The 23,475-nt window shown below is 47.8% G+C and overlaps 1 protein-coding gene across 2 annotated transcripts in view; it reads left to right on the top strand.

Moving 5' to 3' along the window:
• ASCC2 (activating signal cointegrator 1 complex subunit 2) overlaps nt 1-23,475 on the top strand; it is a 51,618-nt gene that overhangs the window by 12,763 nt on the left and 15,380 nt on the right. Inside the window, exons 3-13 of one of the 2 annotated variants that reach the window (XM_023190671.1) lie at nt 55-213; nt 577-747; nt 3,342-3,471; nt 9,652-9,719; nt 10,936-11,046; nt 12,171-12,283; nt 17,556-17,630; nt 18,844-18,951; nt 19,195-19,263; nt 19,458-19,532; nt 21,544-21,724. In XM_023190671.1, coding sequence (XP_023046439.1) covers nt 55-213; nt 577-747; nt 3,342-3,471; nt 9,652-9,719; nt 10,936-11,046; nt 12,171-12,283; nt 17,556-17,630; nt 18,844-18,951; nt 19,195-19,263; nt 19,458-19,532; nt 21,544-21,724 — 1,260 coding nt within the window. The remainder of the gene's footprint in view (nt 1-54; nt 214-576; nt 748-3,341; nt 3,472-9,651; nt 9,720-10,935; nt 11,047-12,170; nt 12,284-17,555; nt 17,631-18,843; nt 18,952-19,194; nt 19,264-19,457; nt 19,533-21,543; nt 21,725-23,475) is intronic. The other variant, XM_023190672.1, reaches the window with a different exon arrangement.

The following is a 23,475-nucleotide window of genomic DNA, read 5'->3' as shown; positions in this document are numbered from 1 at the left end:
GGGCCCTCGCTGACTAACCTCTGCCACGTTAACACGTGGTTTTTGGATCCGTAGCACCCCGAGCAGAAGGCAGACCGGTATTTTGTGTTATACAAACCGCCCCCTAAAGACAACATTCCCGCCCTAGTGGAGGAGTACCTGGAACGCGCCACCTTCGTAGCCAATGACCTCGACTGGCTCCTGGCCTTGCCTCACGATAAATTCTGGTGCCAGGTAACATTCTATCAAAATTAACGCTAAGACAAAGCACATGACATGCCGTTGGTTGGTTGCTGTTGTTGTTTTTCTTCCCTTAGGAAGTGCTTTTTGTCTACTTCTTACACTGGATCCTTAACAGCAAATTATGGTTTGGATTGCTCTGTCTTGTATCACAATCTTAATGTTTACACACCTTTCAAAGTGTCAATTTTAGAATCTTGTGTTTAGTCCTCGGCTCATTCAAACCTCCTTGGTCCCTTGGGGTCGGATTGTTTGGAACAGGGCAGGGCTGATGGGCATTGAGCCCTTGCACAGTCCACCCACAAGTCCCTGGGGCCTCAGGGATAAATCCTCGCTCTCTTCTGTCTCCTGGCTTAGGTGATCTTTGACGAGACTCTACAGAAGTGCCTGGACTCCTACCTGCGCTATGTCCCCCGCAAGTTCGACGAGGGGGTGGCCTCAGCCCCTGAGGTTGTTGACATGCAGAAGCGCCTCCATCGAAGTGTTTTTCTCACCTTCCTCCGCATGTCCACTCACAAGGAATCCAAAGTAAGCCACTGATCCCATGACAGGTCGTCACCTGACACTTGACACCTCTGTGCCAGGCTCTCCACCCCTGGGAAGGAAGGCTCTGAGGGCATTGAGTTTCCTCTTTGTCTCCCCTCCATCTTTATTCCCTCTGTTGGGGAAGAAATCTGTGCCACCTCCCTTATCCTCTAATTCACTAGGTTGGTCTGTGTTACACCCAGTGTTTCCATCAAAGAGAGCCGAGGGCCCTTTGCCAGCTGACGCGTGACTACCTTGACTTGTGCGTCAGAGAGAAAAACATTGATTCTGACTTCTTAAAGGAACTTGTGTACTCTTTTAAAAAATCTTTACTGTTTTTTTTTCGTGACTTTAAAAATAATACTGCTGCCTCTAAACAACCCAAACATTGCAGAAATATGAATGTCACCGACAAAATCTCAGCCCTGCAAAATAACCACTATTAAGTGCATGTTTCTTTTCCTTTTTTGAGACAGGGTGTCACTCTGTTGCCCAGGCTGGAGGGCAGTGACACAATTATAGCTCATTGCAGCTTCGATCTCCCAGGCTCAAGTGATCCTCCCACCTCGGCCCCCCAAATAGCTGAGATACAGGCATGCACCATCATGCCTGGCTAATTTATTTGATTTTTAGTAGAGACGAGGTCTCTCTGTTTCTCAGGCTAGTCTTGAACTCCTGAACTCAAGTTATATTCTCACCTGAGGCTCCCAAAGTGCTGAAATTACAGGCATGAGCCACTACACCCAACCTTGTTACATGCTTATTTCTCCAGAGAATTTATTCCCTTTGAATGTGTGTGTGTGTGTATTTAAAAAATAGGATCTTGCTTTTTAAAAAGTTTTATAATATGGACATATTCTTTTCCTTTTTCTTTATTTTTGAAGACAGAATCTCTGTCACCCAAGCTGGAGTGCAGTGGCGCAATCATAGCTTCCTGTAGCCTCAAACTCCTGAGCTCAAGGAATCCTCCTGCCTCAGCCTTCAAAGTACCTGGGACTACAGGCACCACCACACCTGGCTAATTAAAAAAAATTTTTTTGGACAGAGGGGATCTTGCTACGTTGCCCCGGTTGGTTTTGAATTCCTGGCTTCAAGCAGTCCTCCCTCCTCAGCCTCCCAAGTAGCTGGGATTATAGGCACTAGCCACCACACCTGGCCTAGAATGGAAATTTCCAAATATATATAAATATAAAATTTTCTTTTCTTTCTTTTTTTTTTTTTTTGAGATGGAGTTTCACCCTTGTTGCCCAGGCTGGAGTGCAATGGCATGATCTCTGCTCACTGCAGCCTCCACCTCCTGGATTCAAGCATTCTCCTACCTCAGCCTCCCAAGTTGCTGGGATTACAGGCATCTGCCACCATGCCCATCTAATTTTTGTATTTTTAGTAGAAATAGGGTTTCACCATGTTGGCCAGGCTTATCCCGAACTCCTGACCTCATTCGCCCGCCTCGGCCTCCCAAAGTGCTGGGATTACCAGCGCGAGCCATCGCGCCTGGCCACAAATACAAAATTTTCATGTACAAAGTACAGTGAATCCCATGTACCCTTCAACAATTACCAACATTCTGCCAGTCTCGTTTTATCTCTTCCCCTTAGTTCTGTTTTTTTTTCTGAAGTATTTTAAAGCAATCCCAGATATCATACTAATTTATCTGCAAATATTTCAGGATGAATTCCCAACTGACTGTTTTATAGCATGTTTTGTTTCTTTTTACATTTAAAGGGAGAATGGGCCTGGTATGGTGGCTCATGTCTATAATCCCAGTACTTTGGGAGGCCGAGGCAGGTGGATCATTTGAGGTCAGGAGTTCAAGACCAGCCTGCCCAACATGGCGAAACCCTGTCTCTACTAAAAATACAAAAATTAGCTGGGTGTGGTGGCGAGCTCCTGTAATCCCAGCTACTTGGGAGGCTGAGGCAGGAGAATGGCGTGAACCCGGGAGGCGGAGCTTGCAGTGAGCCGAGATCATGCCACTGCACTCCAGCCTGGGCGACAGAGCAAGACTCTGTCTAAAAAAATAATAATAACAATAAAATTAAATTTAAAAAAAATTTTTAAGTGGGGGCTGGACACTGTGGGTCACACCTGTAATCCCAGCACTTTGGGAGGCCAAGGCAAGCGCATTGCTTGAGATCAGGAGTTCAAGACCAGCTTGAGCAATATAGGGAAACCCTATCTCTACAAAAAATACAAAAATTAGCCAGGCGTTGTGGCACATGCCTGTAGTCCCGACTACTCGAGAGACTGAAGTGGAAGGATGGCTTGAGCTGAAGAGGTGGAGTTTGCAATGAGCAGAGATTGCACCACTGCACATCAGCCTGGGCAACAGAGCCAGACCCTGTCTCAAAAAAAAAAAAAAAGACATGATAATATGGCCAGTTCTAAAAGTCATGGGGATGTTTAGAGACACAAAGACACAGATAGATGAACAAAAAAAAAAAAAGGTGGGGAGAATGGCCATTGCTCCAGGTCTATGTATAAGGCATCATTAGCCAGTCCCCATTTGATGGACCCAAAGATTATTTCTCATGAGCTATTTGTAATGTAAGAGTGTTCAGAAAATCTCTATCCTTTCTCTCTGCATTTTTCGTTAGGATCACTTCATTTCCCCTTCTGCGTTTGGAGAAATCCTCTACAATAACTTCCTCTTTGACATTCCAAAGATCCTGGACCTCTGTGTGCTCTTTGGAAAAGGCAACTCACCACTGCTCCAGAAGATGATAGGTGTGTAGGATGCGGGACTGGGAGGATGCACCGAGATGGCCTCCACATGCCAAACTAAAGGTTGCAAAGGCCAGCGCTTTGACAGTGCCCTGGGACTCACAGCGGTAGGGGCAGGGAGTCTTGGGAAATTGCTTAACAGATATATGAGTGTCATCTCAAAATGACTAGGTAGTGACACTACCTAGGGAGGTGGAAACAAAACTGTGTACCAGACAGTTCCTCAAGGATCTGGAAGTTTTTTTTGTTGTTTTGTTTTGTTGTTGTTTTGTTTTTTGTTTCCCAGGAGAATCACTTGAACCTGGGAGGCAGAAGTTGCAGTGTTTGAGATGAAACAAGCCTTCATCTCAAAAAAAAAAAAAAAGAGAGAGAGACAAAGCCTTACTCTGTCACTCAGGCAAGAGTGCCGTGGTGCAATCATATCTCACTGTAGCTTCACATTCCTGGACTCAAGCTATCCCCCCAACTCAGCCTCCCAGGTACCTGGGACTACAGGTGCATGCCACCATGCCTAGCAAATCAAACAAATTTTCAGTAGATGGGGTCTCACTGTGTTGTTCCAACTGGTCTCAAACTCATGGCCCCAAGTGATCCTCCTGCCTTAGCTTCCTGAACAGCTGAGATTACAGTGTAAGCCAGCATTCTGGCTTGGGAGTGTATTAGTATTATGCAATTGGCCATGCGTCAAACATAGGAATGGGGAAGTTTCCTTTGGCGATGAATATAAGAACAGCAGTGATAACTAAGCTAACCTTTACTGGAGCGTGTTCCGGGGACCCGGCATTCTGCCAAGTACTCCACATATGTCATGTCAATTGGATCCTCACAGCAGCCCTGTGAGATAAGTGCTGTCATCATCCCCACTTACAGATAAGGAAACTGAGGTTCAAATGTAGGGGACTTTCCTGAGAGGATATGACTAATAAGTGGCCCAGTCGGGACGTGTGTCCACGTAGACCTGACTCTCAAACTCTTGCTCTGCAACTCCCTGCTTGAGGGATGATGGCACTGCATCAAAAACATCATGATTTGCATTGCTGCTGAGAGCAGGTAGGGACAGAGTTCAGAGAGGGCGCTTCTGGGTTGCAAAAGGAACGGACATTAGCAGTTGGATCCCATTAGCAGGCAGAGGGCTAGAAGGTTTAATAAAAAACAAGCAGTTATTTTAGAGGTTCCTCTTTATACACACACACACACATACAAATAAGAAAAAAAAAGAAACACAAGCATTGTGGGATGGTACAGAGGGTGCGTCCCAGTGATATCCTCTTTGAATTGTAACTCGTGGAGTTGGGCCTGGCGCAGAGAGGTGTTCACCCTGGATGCCCTTGTCAGCTCCCCTCACCTGGAGCCTGTACGACACAGTCTTCTAAATATCTAGTTACAAAACTGAGTTACCCCTTGTAATGGTCGCTTTCCTTTGTTCTTTCCTTCCTTTTTCTTTTTTTTTTTTTCTTTTTTTTATTTATTGAGATGGAGTTTCGCTCTTGTTGCCCAGGCTGGAGTGCAGTGGCGCAATCTCGGCTCACTGCAACCTCTGCCTCCCAGCTTCAAGCGATTCTCTTGCTTCAGCCTCCCAAGTAGCTGGGATTACAGGTATTTTTAGTAGAGATGGGGTTTCTCCATGTTGGTCCAGCTGGTCTCAAACTCCTGACCTCAGGTGATCCTCCCGTCTCAGCCTTCCAAAGTGTTGGGATTACAGGCGTGAGCCACTGCGCCCAGCCTTTTTTTTTTTCCTTAATGGTAAAGGTAATACATGTTAATTTAAGAAATTTTGAAAGGATATAAAGTATAGTGAAGCAGGAAAGCAGTTACCAGATTTCTACAAGAAACAACCATTTGGTTGTTTTTTCCTTCTAGTCTTTTCTCTGTATTTTTCTTAAACCATACTTGATCATAATGTATATGAAATTTTGCAGCCAGGCGCAGTGGCTCACACCTGTAATCCCAGTACTTTGGGAGCCGAGGCAGGCAAATCACGAGGTCAGGAGTTCGTGACCAATCTGGCCAACATAGTGAAACCCTGTCTCTACTAAAAATACAAAAAAGTAGCCGGGTGTGGTGGTATGCACCTGTAATCCCAGCTACTCGGGAGGCTGAGGCAGGAGAATCATGTTAACACAGGAGACAGAGGTTGCAGTGAGCCAAGATGGTGCCATTGCACTCCAGCCTGGGAGACAGTGCAAGACTCCATCTCAAAAAAAAAAGAAAAAAAGAAATTTTGCATCCAGCGTTTTCACTGGAGTAATCTCTGGTTTCTCATTCATATCTAATTATTTCCTGATCATCAGTTAATCTTTTTTTTTTTTCCCCCTAGCCTGGGAAACAGTGACACCCTGTCTCTACAAAAAATTAAAAATTAGTCAGGCATGTTGGCCTGCCCCTGTAGTCTCAGTTACTCTGGAGGTTGATTCGGGAGGATCCCTTGAGCCCAGGATGTTGAGACTGTAGTGAACTATGATCACACCACTGCCCTCCAGCCTGGGTGACAAAGTGAGATCCTGTCTCTTAGACCCTGACTGAGAAAGACTCCTAGTAATTTTACCACATACTGAGAGGATGGAGCAAGTGAGCACCAGAAGGCACAGTTAGTTAGAGAAACAATTCTTAGGCCAGTTTGCTTAGAGAGTGGAGCATTCCAGGAGGGCAGCAGCAGGAGACGGGGGAGGGGAAGTTGGAGCCTTGGAGCTGGATTGGGAAGGGCCTCATGCCAGGCTTTAGCACTTGGGGAGTGGTATTGCTTGGTGGCTAAGAAGACAGGCTCTGAAATTGAACTGCCTAATTCACACCACAGCTCTATTCCTGGCTGTGTCCCCTTAACCAAGCCAATTAACTAAGCCCCAGTTTTTTCATCTGCAGAATGGGAAGACATTATAATAATATACCTACCCATAGGATGGGTGCAAGGATTAAATTGGGTTGTTGAGGCTGGGTGTGGTGGCTCATGCCTGTAATCTCAGCACTTTGGGAGGCCGAGGCAGGCGGATCACCTGAGGTCAGGAGTTTGAGACCAGCCAGGCCAATATGGCGAAACTCCATCTCGATTAAAAATGCAAAAAATTAGCCGGGCATGGTGGCAGGCACCTGTAATCCCAGCTACTCAGGAGGCTGAGGCAGAAGAATCGCTTGAACCTGGGAGGCGGAGATTGCAGTGAGCCAAGATTGTCCCATTGCACTCCAGCCTGGGCAACGAGAGCGAAACTCCGCCTCAAAAAAAAAAAACAGTAAAAACAAATTGAGTTATTGAAATAGCATGAGTAGAATGCTCAGCACCGTGCCTGGCATGTCACAGCCATTGGTAAGCATGAGCTCTTACTGTGATGAGACCGTGGAGCCTGCAGGAGCTTGGAGCAGGTAACAAGATTCATCTGGCAGCATGCAGGTGGGAAGGGTGGAGACAGGAGGCCTTGTAGGAGGTGGGCGCATCTGTGTGAGTTTGAAGGTGAGAGCCTGGCTGGGCTGCTGGGGAAGAAAAGGAAATCCAGGAACCTGATTTAAGCAGGGCTTGGTGAGGTCATCTAGAACTGGTGTTGGTTGCAGAAAAAAGGCCCTTTGGGAGGTGGGAGAGGGAGCTGTGGGTAGAGGGGAGGTTCAGCATGGGACCTATTGGGTGTAAGATGCTGCAGGTATCCAGAGGGGACTGCGTGGTGATGGGAGAGTGAGAAAGCCCACTCACTGCCTGGGCTCCGAATCATCTGGATCACTGGCTCCTTTGAGAATCATGAAAATGTCTATACAGAAAAATGTCCTCCCTCATAGATTCTGAGGTGTTTTTTTAAGAGTTCTCAGACCTTGAGATTGAGAATCCTAAACTGGCTTATTAAGAAGGGCCCCTTCTTTGGCTCTTTGAGGGGAGTCAGCACAAAAGAAGTGAGGACCAGGCCTCAGGAGCCCCTTCACTCTGTGTGTGTGTGTGTGTGTGTGTGTGTGTGTGTGTAGACAGGAAGTGATGCAGAGAATGCGCCTGCAGTTTCTGTCTGTCCCTCTCACACACACATACACAGCAACTCTCTTTTTAACCTTTGAGCAGAAGGTATAAGAAGGGGCAGCCTCCAATTTCTATACTGCAGAAACTCAGGCAAAGTGATCACTTGTAAGAGGATTGACAAGTGAAAGAAGGTGGGAGAAAGGGGACTGGTTGAGTGTTCTGTGAGTAGAAGCCCAGTTCCTTACGTTGCCTTTTTTTTCTCCCAAGCGATCCTCCCACCTTGACCTCCTGAGTACCTATCCCTATTCCCCCACCTTTTTTTTAACCTTCAAGGCTGGTATTATGCATCAACAAGTGTAATTTTGAAAGCAAGCCCTTTCAGTTAGACTCTCAGCACTGCTTTGCAAACCAGGAATGACTTGGGCCTTGGCCCAATTGTGGACTGCAGTGATCTACTTGGCAGTATCTCCCTTCACCCTGGGTTTTTGAACTGCTTTCATCTGAGAAGGGACATTTCAAAGGATGCCATTGCTGTTCCTTACATTTTTATTATTTCTTTAGGAGATAAAAAGTTAACATCGTCACTGTCATTAGAATCAGATGAAGGTGAGGAAAGGGACCTAGAAGACCCCAAGAATAGAGTATGAAATTTGATCTATACTAATAGATCAAATGTAAAACCTCGCTTTACTCAGACTGCAGCTCTGGAAGGATCATGCGAGGGTGCCTCCCCAGTGCAAGGTGGCTGGGATGCTTCAGAGAACATGGTATGGCCCTGGGGGTTGTGAGAGGAAACCTCTCCTAATGCCTGGGTCAGGAGGCACTGCGTGGAGTAGGTGACACCTGCTTTATGGTGGAGTTAGCTCTAGGAAGGCACTCCAAACAGAAGGCGGGGACAGGGCTGGTTTTCTGAGGTTAAGAATGGTGTGAGGGAAGTGTGCGGTGTAGGGAAGGGGGAAAGGGTGGCCTGGGATATCAGCAGAGGCCAGATCTCACAGGGCCTTTTGTGCCACAGTCAGGAGTTTGGACTTAACCTTGAGGGTTTTATAGGAAAAACAGAGTTTGGTGGGGAGATAGCTCTGTCGTTCCTTGCCTGTCAGGAATAGAAGGTGGGTGCGGATGGTCTGAGCACACCTTCACAGGTTATGGGATCAGCACCTATCTGGAGATGGGAGGTGCTGAGCAAGTCTGGGCTGGTAAAACTCAGCTTTCTGGAATCAAGAAATGCAGTGGCGTGGCATCCAGGAAAGTGCTTACAGAAAGTCCAGCCACCTAGTGACTTGCTTACTCACCCAGCCCCATCTGGTTTTTGAACTCATTCATTTTTCCAATCCTCCAGAGTCCAGCAAGGGCTGCAGGGTCAAAGGAAACCAAGGACAGACTTGCCCAAAGGCAGAGAACACCTAGAATTCAGAACATCCTGACCATCAGCCAGCCTTAGATGGTGGGATTATAGGGGGCCGAGAACCCTGGCCTCTTAAAGGTGTTGGCATTTCACATTGTCACATCCCCAAGCTAGCTGTGATCTTACCTCCCTCCCTCCCTCTCTCACCATTTGGGCAGCCAGAACACTTGGTTTCTATTCCAGTTACCATATGCTCAAACCTACGCACTTACAGCGGCAGCACTTGGAGAATAGAAACACTCGGAGACAAGCTTCATCTTATAGGAACAACTGCAAGTGTGTGGTAAATCTGTCTCCAGGTCCTTCTCAGGCCTCTCACCTCGGAGTAGTATTAGTATGGTTAGCATATCTACAAGTGGAAGGTATGAAATTTCCAGAGAAATATCTCCCTGCAGTCTCCTCACATTATTGGAGAGTCCTGGATTATTGCATCCATGTTTCTTGAGCAAAGAGATCCTATCTGCTTATTTTCCTGGATGACTAACTCCAACTTCCAGAGCCATAGCTGTCATAGGAGGCACGGTGCCCAAGTGTGATCACTTCTTGGGGACATCAGGGTGAGCTGGTTTGACCAGGGCAGGTCTTTTATGTAATTCACTAGGCAGAGGTACTTCAAAGGTTAAATCATACTGAGCAAGGTCCCTCCCCAATCCTGGGGAAGCTTCTAGGCTGGGCCAAAGCTCAGCGCCAGCAAGGCCTGGGGCCAGAACTCATCCGAGGTCCTAGCTGCAGATGGGATTAGGAAAAGGGAGAAAGGCCACAGACATGCTGGCAACCATATGTAATGTGTCCTCTTCACCCACCAAGCCCCCACCTTTTCTCAATTCCAACCTTTCTCTTCTCTTTTTAGGAAACATCTTTACACAGCAGCCAAGTTACTACAATGACCTGGATGAAACCCTGCCTACCATCCTTCAGGTACCGGCTCTTGGCCCTGCGCAGGGGAGGTTAAGCTTAGGGGATAGGCCACCTCCCCAACTCAGTGGTGTTTCCTGACTTTCCTGGAAGAGCTGAGGAAAAGTTTATTCCCTGACTCCCCCGTCTCCCCAGACAGTCTCTTTGTCTTACCCCTGACTACATCTCTTTAAATTCGCCCTTTTCCCTTTTGAACAAGACTTAAGCCTAAGGGCTGGCTGGCTGGCGCTCCTACAGACAGAGTTTGGCTTGCATTTTGTGTTGCTTGCCAACAGCCATATGCCTCTAAGGATATCCCTTTAAGAGACCAGTGTTTCTCAAAAAGTAGCTTTAAAGTTGTATAAAATTATTTCATGAAATAATGTTCATTGTAGAAAATTTGGAAAATAAAAGAGGAACATTACCATTCCCTCATAATCCCACCACCAAGAGATATCCACTATGTACAGTAAGTTTTGGAATCCTTACATGCTAGCCTCCTTAAAAATGGCACAGTCAGTTCAGTCCCTACGCTGGACTCTGTTTTCCTCTCACTGTTGATTTGTCTTATTTCAATGTAGTTTCCATAAATAGCTATCTACAGGGGCTCTAAAGATTTGTTATACATTGCGAAAGGTATATCTTAAATGTTCATTATCATACTTGCTTGGCCTATATGGTCAGATAATATCTACAGGATTCTGGGAGGGAAGACAGGATCTTGCTCTGTCACTGAGGCTAGAGTGCAGTGGCACAATCATAGCTCACTGCAACCTTGAACTCTTGGCCTTAATTGATCCTCCCACCTCAGCCTCCCAAGTAGCTGGGATTACAAGTACATACTCTCTTGCCCAGCTAATTTAAAAAAATTTTTGTAGAGATGGGGGTCTTACTATGTTGCCCAGGCTGGTCTTGAACTTCCGGCCTCAAACGATCCTCCATCCTGGGCCTCTCAAAGTTCGGGGGTTACAGTAGTGAGCCACCACACCTGGCCCCAGGTTGTCTTTTTAATCCTCTCCGCCCTCCTGTAAGAAGGATGCTCCCATCATTCCCGTCTTACATAGCTTTTACTCTGACCTTACTATTGGAGGAGGTAATTGTCTCAGCTTATATCCTGGAAACATGGATAAATATTGTAGAAACTCCAAGGCAGTTTTCAGATCACCTGAACCTGGCTCCGGCCAGGGGTCCTAGCCCTGGTTCAGTATGATGTGAGAGAGCCCGTTCTTGTCTTTCACAGGTCTTCAGCAATATCCTCCAGCACTGTGGTTTGCAAGGGGACGGGGCCAGTACCACACCCCAGAAGCTCGAGGAGAGGGGCCGATTGACCCCCAGCGACATGCCTCTCCTGGTAAGGTTGCCCTTCAGCCCAGTCTCTTTCCTGCTGGGTCTCCCCAACCAGGGCCTGGCTACCCAGAGGCCAGGAAGATTGCCCCAGTAGAGGACCCAGTGGTCTCTTCCCAGACCAGGGCCCCTTCCCTGCCAGGGCCCCTTTCCCCAGTGCAGTGAGCAACTATTATGTCCTATCACACAGGTTCAGAGCATTTTCTCTCTGGGAGCCTCATTTACAGAGTAGTGGAAAGAACCAGGGAATAAGAATTCAGAGTCCTCATTTATTTCAGTTTGACATGTTCATCTGTGCATTATTCATTGAGCCATTCATTCAGTGGACTTATATTGAGGAGTCTGCAGCATGTGCCAGACCCGGTGCTATGTCTGGAGATAAGGCAGTAAACAAAAGCAGACTGGCCCCTGCGCTCATGGAATTTAGAGTTGACAAGGGTGACAGAAGGCAAACATTCAGGAAGCCTCAACGTGTCAGGTGCTGCCCTAAGCCCTGGAGATAGAACAGGAACAAGGCAGCTATGAGCTATCCTCCTAGAGATTGTGATTGCATTTCAGAAGGGCACGTGGCAGGTGCTGTGGGAACAAATCATTTTACCCCTCGGAACCTCGGTTTCCTTATCTGTAAAATAGAGATCCTCAACAGCTTCCCAGCCTACTTTTCAGAGTTGTCATAAGAACCAGGAAAGTGTATAAGAAACTTAGAAGAAAGTGTTTTGTATACCCTCTTCAAGATGTGAAAAACCTATGGACTTGATATTCTTGTCCTACCTCGGATGTTCCTTCTTTGCATGATGTCTTCAGATTCAAGAGTTGGTTTTCCTTTAACTTAGAAGAGGGAATCATATTATCTCAGAACTGGAAGTAACCCTAGTGATGATTGGGTGTAAGGCCATTGGAGCTACCATAGAAAGACCTGAGGCTTAGAGAGGTTAGGTGACTCACCCAGATCGTGCTCCTGAAGATAGACCAGCCAGGCTTTGCCCGGAACCTCCAGTGTTCCCTTCCTCCCATGTTAACATCCTGCCTGTTTGGGACCCTGACCGTGTTAAAGTTGTCTCAGACACTCTGCAGATCTGTATGTGCGGTGCGGGCAGAGGAGAATAATGCAGTGTATTCTTTTGGCAACAGGAGTTAAAGGACATTGTTCTCTACCTTTGTGATACCTGCACCACACTTTGGGCCTTTCTGGATATCTTCCCTTTGGCTTGCCAGACCTTCCAGAAGCATGACTTTTGTTACAGGTATGGCAGTAGTTCTGGCTGTTGAAATAGAGGTACTGGCTTATGTACTAATTTAACAAATATTTACTCATTTAACAAATATTTACTGGGTGCTTAGAATGTGCCAGTCTTCCAGTCTGGGGATGCAGCAGTGAAAACGACAGATAAGCCTCCTGCTTGTGTGGAGCCTGCATTTTAGAAGCACTCCCATTTTTTGGCCAAGACCAGGATAGGGTAGGGGAAAAAAAATACACGCGCACACACACAAACAATGGGCCAGGCACGGTGGCTCGTGCGTAATCCCAGCACTTTGGGAGGCCAAGGTGGGTGGATCACCTGAGGTCAGCAGTTCAAGACCAGCCTGATCAATATGGTGAAACCCCGTCTCTACTAAAATTACAAAAATTAGATGGGCATGGCAGCATGCACCTGTAGTCCCAGCTACTCAGGAGGCTGAGACAGGAGAATCAGTTGAACCCGGGCAGCGGAGGTTGCAGTGAGCTGAGATTGTGCCACTATACTCCATCCTGGGCGACAGAGCAAGACTCCATCTAAAAAAAAAAAAAAAAAAAAACACAACCAAGAATAGTTTCAGTTCAATAGAGTAGCCCGGGAGGAACACACAAGGAAACAACAGAGTGCTCCAACGTGGGGCTGGGAGATCACCCTTGAAGGATGTCTCGAAGGAACAGGTATCTTCCAGACAAAGAAAAGTTCCCATAGCAGGAAGGGCATCTTAGGCAGGTGAAGTGAAGCATGCAGAGGCCCAGAGAGAGAGCTGGGGAGTGAAGTGTGACATGAGGCAGAGTGGGGGGACACACAGGACAGCAGGAAAACAAGCCAGTAACAAGAGCCCACTTTGGGTAAGTCAGTAGAAGTCAGATAGTGAGGAGCCTGGGATGTGCTGGCAGGGCCTTTATGCTGTAGGCAGTGGGGAGCCCCTGGAGGCTTTTATCCAAAGGAGCCGTTAGAAAGATCCTGGTGGGATGGAGGCAGATGGGAAAGAGAATATGAGCGAGGGAGGCAGAACCACTTTGCCCTCTTAGCGCCAAGAGCATCTGTTGCTAGTGCAGTAAGAAAGGGGTGGGCATGGGCATTCCAGGACAGGGTGAAAGGGCTGGCAACCTGCGTATTGCCTCACAGTTGTGGGCACAGGCCTCTTCCCAGTGGCCTCTGACTGTCACTCTAGCAAGACGTCTCTCCCCACCATTTGTAGCAGCTTCTGGGAGCTGCCCAACTCCGTGCATTCAGCTGCCTGTCCATTCTGTCATTTACTCACCCATTTAACAAAACATTTATTTAGTCCTTACATGTGCCAGAGATGGCAGCTGGTGCTGTGACCCGTCCCTGGTCGCCTCAGCTTATAAAAATCAGACATTAGGGTTACTGAGCCTCCCAGAGAATGTTAGGATAACGTGCTGCCCAGCATTTTTCCCAGAAGAGAGGGGTATGTAGCTGTCCACTTTTTCAAAAAGATATCTTTTCTCATGATAAAAGCAGCATGTGCTTGTAGGACATTTGGCAAATCCAGAAAAGTAGGAAATTAAAATCACCATAAGAAATCGTATTATTCTTAGAATTTTACACCTTGCATATTTTCGCTTATCGTAGGCATTTTCCCATTTTGTTAAAGTGTTTCCCCAAATGTGGCTCAGATTGCTTTTGAAAGGCTCTTTGGAGATGGGGAAGGGGTAAGTTTTGGAAGAGCCGACTTTACTGCAAGGGACAGCAGAGGCAGGAGAGAAGCTATGCCCATCTCAGGGTAGGAGGAAGAAAGGGAAACACTTTTGACTAAAGGCAACACTGCCTTTGACCCACAAACACCCTGGGGCTGACCCAGCCTGTTCCAACTGTGCTGGAGGCCAGGAACGCCCTGCTGAGCAAATGTAGCCACCTCAGTTCTCCAGAACTCTCTGAAAGTGGTTACAGTTGCCCAGTCGGCTTTGTTGATAATCCCTCTTGAAATAACCTTTTTCCTCCTTCCTCTCCCATCTACTCAAGTATAGCTGAGTATACCTCTTGCTGCCCTTTTAGAATAAGTAATATATTCACATGGTTCAAAACTCAAAAAGTATAAAATACACACTGAGAAGTCTCCCTTTCCACTTTCCCAATTCTGTTATTCACATACAGCCATCGCCATTAGGTTTTTTTGGTGGAATTTTCCAGAGATATGCAAGTATATATGCACATATGAGCAACTATGCACATTATATGTCTCCCTCCTTTTACAAAATTTAAGGCTGGCATATTATGAGTATTTACTGTTTGCATTTTACTTTTTAACTTAACAGTGGTGCCGTATCCATGCATTAAGCACTCTTTCTCTAATGTCTTTGGTATGGCCAGGTAGAATTCCACTGTATGGAATACCAGATCCCATAGATGGTCCTTTAGGTTTTTTTCAGTTGTTTGCTATACAAAAAAATACTACAGAAGCCAGGCGCAGTGGCTCATGGCCGTAATTCCAGCACTCTGGGAGGCTAAGGCAGGCAGACCACTTGGGGTCAGGAGTTCGAGACCAGCCTGGCCAACATGGTGACATCCCATCTCTACTAAAAATACAAAAATTAGCTGGATGTGGTGGCACACACCTGTAATTCCAGCTATTCGGGAGGCTGAGGTGGGAGAATTGCTTGAATCCAAGAGGCGGAGGTTGCAGTGAGCAGGGGTTGCACCACTGCCATCCAGCCTAGGCGACAGAGCGAGACTCTGTCTCATTAAAAGAAAAAAGAAAAAACAAGAATAACTTTGCACACACATCATTTGGTACCTCTGTGAGTATATCTGAGGAATAATTCCTAGAAGTAGACTAGCAGAGACAGATGGAATGTGCATTTTTAATTTCCATAGATCTTGCCAAATCGCCCTCCATAGGGGTTGTTCCAATTTACTCTCCCACCAGCAACATATCCTGGCAACAGCTAAACCTGTTTAGGCCAAACTGCCCTCTCTGTCATTTTCTGGGCTATGCTGTGGGCCTCGTAGGGCCCGCCTCTTTTGGCCTAGTTACCCTTTGTTGTGTATAGCATTGTAGTAGGATAGACGTTGCCAGAAACCAGCCAATTGACAGGCACATGTTTACAGAGGACTTGCTCCAAATTCAGCACCAACCTAGACACTTAAGCTGCAGTTCCGGCTTTGGGAAGCTTAAGATGTTTGGGGGAAGAATTATACCACAGAAAAGAGGCAGCTGCAGTTTCACTTGCCAGAGCAACAGGGCAATATATTCCACATGCAGTGCATCTAGTTCTGGAAAGGAAGAATTCCCATGAGTGAGCACGATCAGGAAGTGCACAGGGAGGAGGTGAGCCTGGAATGCTGCGTGGAGGAGGAGGAGGAGAATAAGGAGAAAGAAGAGGAGAGCAGTGGCCAGCATTGGCCTGAGAGGAAGCCAGAGGGCTGTGGGAGTGCTGATCTCTGGAAGAATGTTGAGGGGCCGTGCGACTGGGATGGAGAGTTTGAATTTGAGTTGGGAAAGGGTGGTGTGAAATCACCAAGGTGAGAAGCAAGATTGGCTGTACTGTGACAGATATGGATGTACCAGAGAAAATAATTATGGTTTGCTGTCATAAGAGGTAGGGAACTGCTAGCAGGTGTTTTTCTTTTTTTTTTTTTTTTATTAGTATAATTATATTTGTTTGAAAATAATTTCATATAAATTATTTTTAATTTACGTTTTTTTTTTATTTTTTGAGACAGAGTCTCACTCTGTCTTCCAGGCTAGGGTGCAATGTCATGATTTCGGCTCACTGCAACCTCCACCTCCCAGATTCAAGTGATTCTCCCTCCTCAGGCTTCCAAGTAGCTGGAATTACAGGTGCCTGCCCCCATGCCTAGTTATTGTTCATATTTTTAGTGGAGACAGGGTTTCCCATATTGGCCAGGCTGGTCTCAAACTCCTGACCTCAAGTGATCTGCCCACCTCAGCCTCCCAAAGTGCTGGGATTACAGGCAGAAGCCACCATGCACAGCCTTAATTTTATAAAAGTTTTAAGCCAGGTACCTGTAATCTCAGCTTCTTGGGAGGCTGAGGCAGGAGGATCACTTGAACCCAGGAGGTCAAAACCAGCCTGGGCAATATAACTAGACTTCATCTCAAAAAAAAAAAAAGTAATTAGCTAATTTAAAAGTTATAGAAACAGTGCTAACTGGCTTAACTCATAAGCCAATGGAGAAAATATGATACATTTACTTTTTTCTTAAATTTTTAAATTATTACTTTTTATTTTAATATATTTTTTCTCATTTCCAGTGGGATTGGAAAAAATCCTGAGAACATTTAGCCTATTTTCACCAAATACAAATACTGTGTTGAGATTTTCATATTAAAACAATTTTTTTTTTTTTTTTTTTGAGACAGAGTCTTACTCTGTTGCCCAGGCTAGAGTTCAGTAGCACGATCTTGGCTCACTGCAACCTCTACCTCCCAGGTTCAAGCAATTCTCCTGCCTCAGCCTCGCTGAGTAGCTGGGATTACAGGCATGTACCACCACTCCCGGCTAATTTTTGTATTTTTAGTAGAGACCGGGTTTCACCATGTTGGCCAGGCTGGTCTCAAACTCCTGTCCTCAAGTAATCCACCCACCTCAGTCTCCCAAAGTGCTAGGATTATAGGCGTGAGCCACCGCACCCAGCCAGAACAATTTTTTTTTTTTTTTTTTTTTTTTTTGGGACAGGGTCTCACTTTGTCACCCAGGCTGGAATGCAGTGGTGTGATCATGGCTCACTGTAGCCTTGACCTACCGGCCTACTGCCTCAACCTCCCAAGTAGCTGGGGCTACAGGTGTGTACCACCATGCCTGGCTAATTTTTGTATTTTTTGTAGAGATGGAGTTTCACCAGCCTGTTTCCCAGGCTGATCTTGAGCTCCTAGCTCAAGCAGTCCTCCTGCCTCAGCCCCACAAAGTGCTGGGATTACAGGCCTGAGCCACTGTGCCTGGCTAACTGACAGTTTTTGAGCAAGAAAATTACAAGCAATTAATCTTCGATCTGCTTCTCAAACTTCAGTGGGTCCTGAGTGGTCTTCTGATTCCTGTTAGTATGAGCCTATCTGGGCCTTAGTTGCCCATCTGAATGAGGGACATGGCTATAGGTCACTTCTTATGAAGCTGTTCCAGACCAGCCCCAGGGGGTCAGTCTGGGGTGAGCTCAGGGAAGAAACAAGGCGTCCCTGGAGAAAATTGTGTGGAAAAAGAAATGGACCTTCCCACTCCCTGGGGTTTGCTTTGATGTTCTTACGAAGTGTGGTATTTATGAACTAATCCAACATTTTCCCTGTGTGCCTGCACAGACTAGCTTCCTTCTACGAAGCAGCAATTCCCGAAATGGAGTCTGCAATTAAGAAGAGGAGGCTTGAAGATAGCAAGTGAGGCGGGGACAAAATTAAGAATGTTGTGGGAGAGAAAGCCCCTAGCAGGGCCCTGTCTTCCCTAGGCATTAGCATCCCCATCTCTAAGACAAGTGGGTGGGACCAGGGACGGTACAGCTTTTGGGCTTCTGTATCCCTGTCTAGCCACTTCCTGAACTCTGCATTGGTTTGTTGTTGTTGTTGTTGTTATTGTTTGAGATAGGGTCTCACTCTGTCACCCAGGCTGGAGTGCAGTGGTGCAGTCACAACTCACTGTAGCCTTGACCTCCTGACCTCAATCGGTCCTCCCACCTCAGTCCCCCAAGTAGCTGGGATTATAGGTGTGTGCCACCATACCCGGCTAATTTTTGTATTTTTTATAGAGATGGGGTTTTGACGTATTGGCCAGGCTAGTCTTGAACTGCCTTTTTTTTTTTTTTTTTTAACTCTTAGCATATTAAAATATATATGTGTGTGTGTGTGTTGTCTGTAAAGACTTGTGTGAGGACCTAACTAGAAAGATCGCAACAGCTAGAGTTAAGTGTTACTAAACAGCATGAAGGAGATTTGACCCAAAGTCCTGCTTGTCCCAAGGCAGTTAGGTCTATTAACCCAATCCCCCAAAATACCATGATGGCTGGCCCCTGCATTTAAGCCCTTCCCTCAGCTGTTACACTGTTGATACTCAGCCTGCTGGTTCCTGACCCACCGTTTGAACTGAGAAGCAGCCCTGGAAGCAGCTGGCTTCTCTGGGCCTGTGGCTTTTGCCAGCTGCTCTCAGCAGTGAATTGTGAGGCCTTCTGTGCTCCAGGGAGGCACCTGCAACTGCCGGGGAGAAGCTCCCTTTGTACCTTTTTTTCTTTTTCTTTTCCGTATTTTTTTTTTTTTTTTTTTGAGACAGGGTCTTGCTCTGTCACCCAGGCTGGAAGGCAGTGGCACCATCATGGCTCACTGCAGCCTTGACCTCCCAGGCAAACGCAGTCCCCCTGCCTTTGCCTCCCCAGGAGCTGGAACTACAGGCCTGCATCACCACACCTGACTAATTTTTTGTATTTTTTTGTAGAGACAGGATTTCACTTAGTTGCTTAGGCTGGTCTCAAACTCCTGGGGCTCAAGTGATCCTCCCACCTCAGCTTCCCAAGGTGCTGGTATTTCAGGTGTAAACCACTGCGCCTGACACCTCAGGGCCTTTTTGTCTCCTAAACCTGTGTCTTTTTTCTCTCTGGCCTAGGCTTCTAGGTGACCTGTGGCAGAGGCTGTCCCACTCCAGGAAGAAGCTGATAGAGATTTTCCACATCATCCTGAACCAGATCTGCCTCCTTCCCATCCTAGAAAGCAGGTAAGCCCTCAGGAATTGCTTCCTGGTGGAAGAGTCTCCTCCCCAAGCCCTGCAGGAGCGTTTCCATTCTTTCATCTTGGCTTCCTCCCCTGCACTGGGGTTGGCTGAACAGAGATGAGAAACTGAGAAAAATGCCTCATTCCGCCATCGGGCCTCAGCCTTGAAGAGGGGCAGGGGGTGTATAAAGGAGCTGCAGCTCATCTTGCATTGCATGAGCTCATCTTCCCTGGTGTCCTGTTCTAGCTGTGACAACATTCAGGGCTTCATCGAAGAGTTCCTTCAGATCTTCAGCTCCTTGCTGCAGGAGAAGAGGTGAGTCCGGCTGAGCTGGGCCAGGCCCATGACCCTCCCACCAGTCCCCAAGAGGCCTTACATGATAGAGCCCCCGCCATAGGCCCACCACAGCTCTAATAAGGTCGGGCAGTAGACACAGGGAGTGGCCTGCAGCAGCACAGTGTTCCTGTGGCCCCAGCCCTGTCCATCCCATTGCTCTCCTCTGCCTGCAGGTTCCTCCGGGACTATGATGCACTCTTCCCTGTGGCCGAAGATATCAGCTTGCTGCAGCAGGCCTCGTCAGTCTTGTATCCTTCTATCATAGCCCACTGCGACAGGGCCCAGCTTGACTAGGTCAGAGGTGAGACAGACTGCTGGAACCCAGAGGAGTGGAAAGAGGTTTAGCCCCAGAACGCATGGGTCAGCCAGCTGTCCGAGGTGGCCTGCCAAGGTCTCAGCCTTGCCTTTTCTTTTTTTTCTTTTTTTTTTTTTTTTAAGGTGGAGTCACGCTCTGTCGCCCAGGCTGGAGTGCAGTGGCATGATCTCGCTCACTGAGGGTTCACACCATTCTCCTGCCTCAGCCTCCGGAGTAGCTGGGACTACAGCCACCCGCCACCACGCCCGGCTAATTTTTTGTATTTTTAGTAGAGACCGGGTTTCACCGTGTTAGCCAGGATGGTCTCGATCTCCTGACCTCGTGATCCACCACCCTCGGCCTCCCAAAGTGCTGGGATTGTAGGCATGAGCCAGCGCGCCTGGCCTTTTTTTTTTTTTTTAATTTTATTTTTTGAGACAGAGTCTCTCTCTGTCGCCCAGGCTGGAGTGCAGTGGCGGGATCTCGGCTCACTGCAGGCTCCGCCTCCCAGGTTCACACCATTCTCCTGCCTCAGCCTCCCAAGTAGCTGGGACTACAGGCGCCCGCCTGTATTTTTTTGTATTTTTTTAGTAGAGATGGGGGCTAATTTTTTAATATTTTTTTAGTAGAGACGGGGTTTCACCGTGTTAGCCAGTATGGTCTGTATCTCCTGACCTTGTGATCTGCCCGCCTCAACCTCCCAAAGTGCTGGGATTACAGGCATGAGCCTCCACGCCCAGCCTCCCAGCCTTGCCTTTTCTAGAAAAGTTGGCTGCTCTGATGCTTGGGGCAGGGGAGATGCAGTCCTAATTTCCCTATGTGTTTCCTGAACATCTGGGCCTATATGACCAAGATGGACTCAGCCCCTCCTCACAGCAGGAGGGGAGGTGGACAGGTAAACAGGCAGTTAGAGCATCACGTAGGAAAATTTCAGAGGGCAGGAAACCTCCGGAGGAGGCGCCTCACCCAGCGGAGCTCCAGATGGGGGTGTCAGATAGAAGTGATGTCCAAGCAGAAGAACAGCAGAAAGAGTGGGAGAGCACCAAGCTAGGAGCAAGGACAAGGACAAGAATGTTCCCAGTGGACAGAGGACAGAGAAAACAGGCTCCTCGGAGCCACAGACGTCATGTATAGAGTACAGGGGGCAGTCATTAAGGAGGGGTCTCCAGGAGGAGGAATTGGGGTGTTGCAGGTGAGGTAAAGGCCAGCATGTGCACAGCCCTGGGGTGACCATCACTAAGAAGTTTGGGCTCTGTCCTGCAAGCACTGGGGAGCGTGGAAGGTTGTGAAGCAGGAGGTGACATGGGCAGTTCTATACTTTGGAAAAGCTCTGTCTGGCACAGGGAAGAGAATCGACTGGCCCGGAACCACTGTGAGGCTCAGGCCAGTGAGGAGGCTGTTGCTGGCATCCAAGCTTGGGTGATGAGGGTTTGGACAAGAAGCAGAGTGAGGGAGTCTAAGGGGACTCTCAGATTTCTGGCTTCACAGTGCCCAGAGTGGTTGACAAGGAGGAAGGACAGGGAGGGGCAGCCTATGGGTCATTCTGGTGGTTGCAGTAGATTGCTCTGTCCTGCTTCAGGGAAACCTGATGGCCCACAGCCTTTGCAGAATGCCCTCAGCTAGTTGGACAGGAAGCCCAGTGGCAGTGGCCCTACCACGCCCTCCTCCTGGTAGTCAGTACAAAAGAAGAGCTGCTGGCTCGTCCAAACCTGTGCCCCAGGACACTCTGATGGCAGCCCTGGCCCTGTCTTTACTCAGAGCTGCTTTCTGCTGAGTGGCAGGCGCTAGCTTGTGAGGCCAGCGTGGCTGTAGTCTGGCCCATTTTCCCATGCAGCCCAGGTGCCCGTGATGCCCACTTAGGTATAGCCCAGAAAGCCATGTGGTCAGATGCTGGGGAGGGACTGAGAAATTGTGCTGCTTCAGAGCTAGAAACCTAAGACAGACCCTTTAACAAGTCCTCACAGGGATGAGACGCGGACTGCCTACATCCTCCAGGCAGTCGAGAGTGCATGGGAAGGGGTGGACAGACGGAAAGCCACAGATGCTAAAGATCCATTGGTGACTGAGGAGCCTAATGGGGTCGCAGTGATGGCAGAGGCAGTCAGTCAAGCGTCATCACACCAGGAGAACTCGGAAGAAGAGGAGGTATGTGTCTGGGTGGCACTTTTCCCTCTTTGCTTGTCCCTCCTTGGCCCCATCTGAGAGGCTGGGGCAGCAGAAAACCTCCCTTCTTTGCTTTCATACTCAGGGAAAAAGGTTTTTTGGGAGTAGACAGCCTCAAGCAACTGGTCAGCTCTGTGCTGCCGTTAGAGGGTCCCAAGCTAGGGGCATGCTGGACTGGGTGTGAGGAGAGAGCACGTTGCTTCAACTATCGAAACCTCAGCTTCCCCTCTATAAAATGAAGAGGCGAAACTTTCCATGAATGTTTCCACAAGCCCTTCCCGGAGCTCTCCTCTCAACAGATAAAAGTGGAGCTCCTTTGGTTGCAACTGGGAACAGTGCCACGTCCCATGGTTTGGCCTTCTTGGAAGCCCCTCAGTGGGGCTCCAGGATGCCACTGAACAAATGTAGAAACCTCGGATCTGGTGCCTTCTCTCCAGGCTTTTCCAGGACTGGCCAAATCTGTGGCTGTCTTGATTGGCCACCAAGGCCAGGACTCCCCTGCATGTTGGGAGGCAGCATGATAAGAGTGGTGAAGACCACACAGACTCAAACCGGGCAGCTCAGGGGTGTGACCTGGTTCTGCCACTTGGCAGCTGTATGGCCTTAGGCACGTCACTCACATTGAACCTTGGTTCCTCATCTGTAAGGTAGGGACAGATGCAGTGCCCACCTCCACGAGGTGCTGGGATTCCGAGAGCTATCACATACCCAGGCTCACCCTGAGCCTGGCTGGCCTTCAGTGCTCCATTAACAAATGCCGCTGTCCTTCCTTCCAGACCCCAGGCCCTGTGATTCCTGCAGGGCCTTGGAGAACAGTGGCCTCCTTCACCTTTTCCCACCCTCTTCCCCATTTCCCTGCTTAGCAGACTCATGGAGATTTGTATTGTTGTGATCTGTAAATGTCCTTAAATTAAAAGGCTAACACAATTAAGTCATATTGAGCAATATATAAAATGCTTGCCCCTTACTTAAAAAGGAGATTATAGGCCGGGCATGGTGGCTCACACCTATAATCCCAGCACTTTGGGAGGCCAAGGTGGGCGGATCATGAGGTCAGAAGATCGAGACCATGGTGAAACCCCGTCTCTACTGAAAATACAAAAAATTAGCTGGGTGCGGTAGTGTGCGCCTGTAGTCCCAGCTACTCAGGAGGCTGAGGCAGGAGAACGGCGTGAACCTGGGAGGCAGAGCTTGCAGTGAGCTGAGATCGTGCCACTGCACTCCAGCCTGGATGACAGAGCGAGACTCCGTCTCAAAAAAAAAAAAAAAAAAAAAGGAGATTATAATTTTATAATTAAAGGGGAGCATCTCCACACAGTCCAGCTCTGGTGGTTGCTGTTCGCCTCCAACGTCAGTCAACTTGTTAGAGTTGGAAAAGGACCTTGGATTAGTAGAAAGAATCGGTAGAAACCAGGGCTGTTTATGGAGGGCCTGGTCTGTGCCAGGTACTGTGCTCACTGGGTTTTGTGCCATCTTTGAACTATTTGAAACAACCCCATGAGGTGGGTGGTATAAGCCCATTTTATGAGGAGGAAACTGAGGTTCAGAGAGGGGAAGCACCCTGCCCAAAGTCACACAGCCAGTAGCCCAGCTGGTGAGTCATACAGTCCCTTCAAAATTTTAATTTAATTTAATTTAATTATTTGGTTGTTTTTGTTTTGTTTTGTTTTTTGTTGTTTTTTTTTTTTTTTTTTTTTTGAGATAGAGTTTTACTCTTGTTGCCCAGGCTGGAG

The sequence above is a fragment of the Piliocolobus tephrosceles genome, chromosome 19, assembly GCF_002776525.5.
Source record: "Piliocolobus tephrosceles isolate RC106 chromosome 19, ASM277652v3, whole genome shotgun sequence".
Lineage (NCBI taxonomy): Eukaryota > Metazoa > Chordata > Mammalia > Primates > Cercopithecidae > Piliocolobus > Piliocolobus tephrosceles.
The sequence above is the reverse complement of the archived record's forward strand: the minus strand, read 5'-3'. Positions and strand labels throughout refer to the sequence as shown.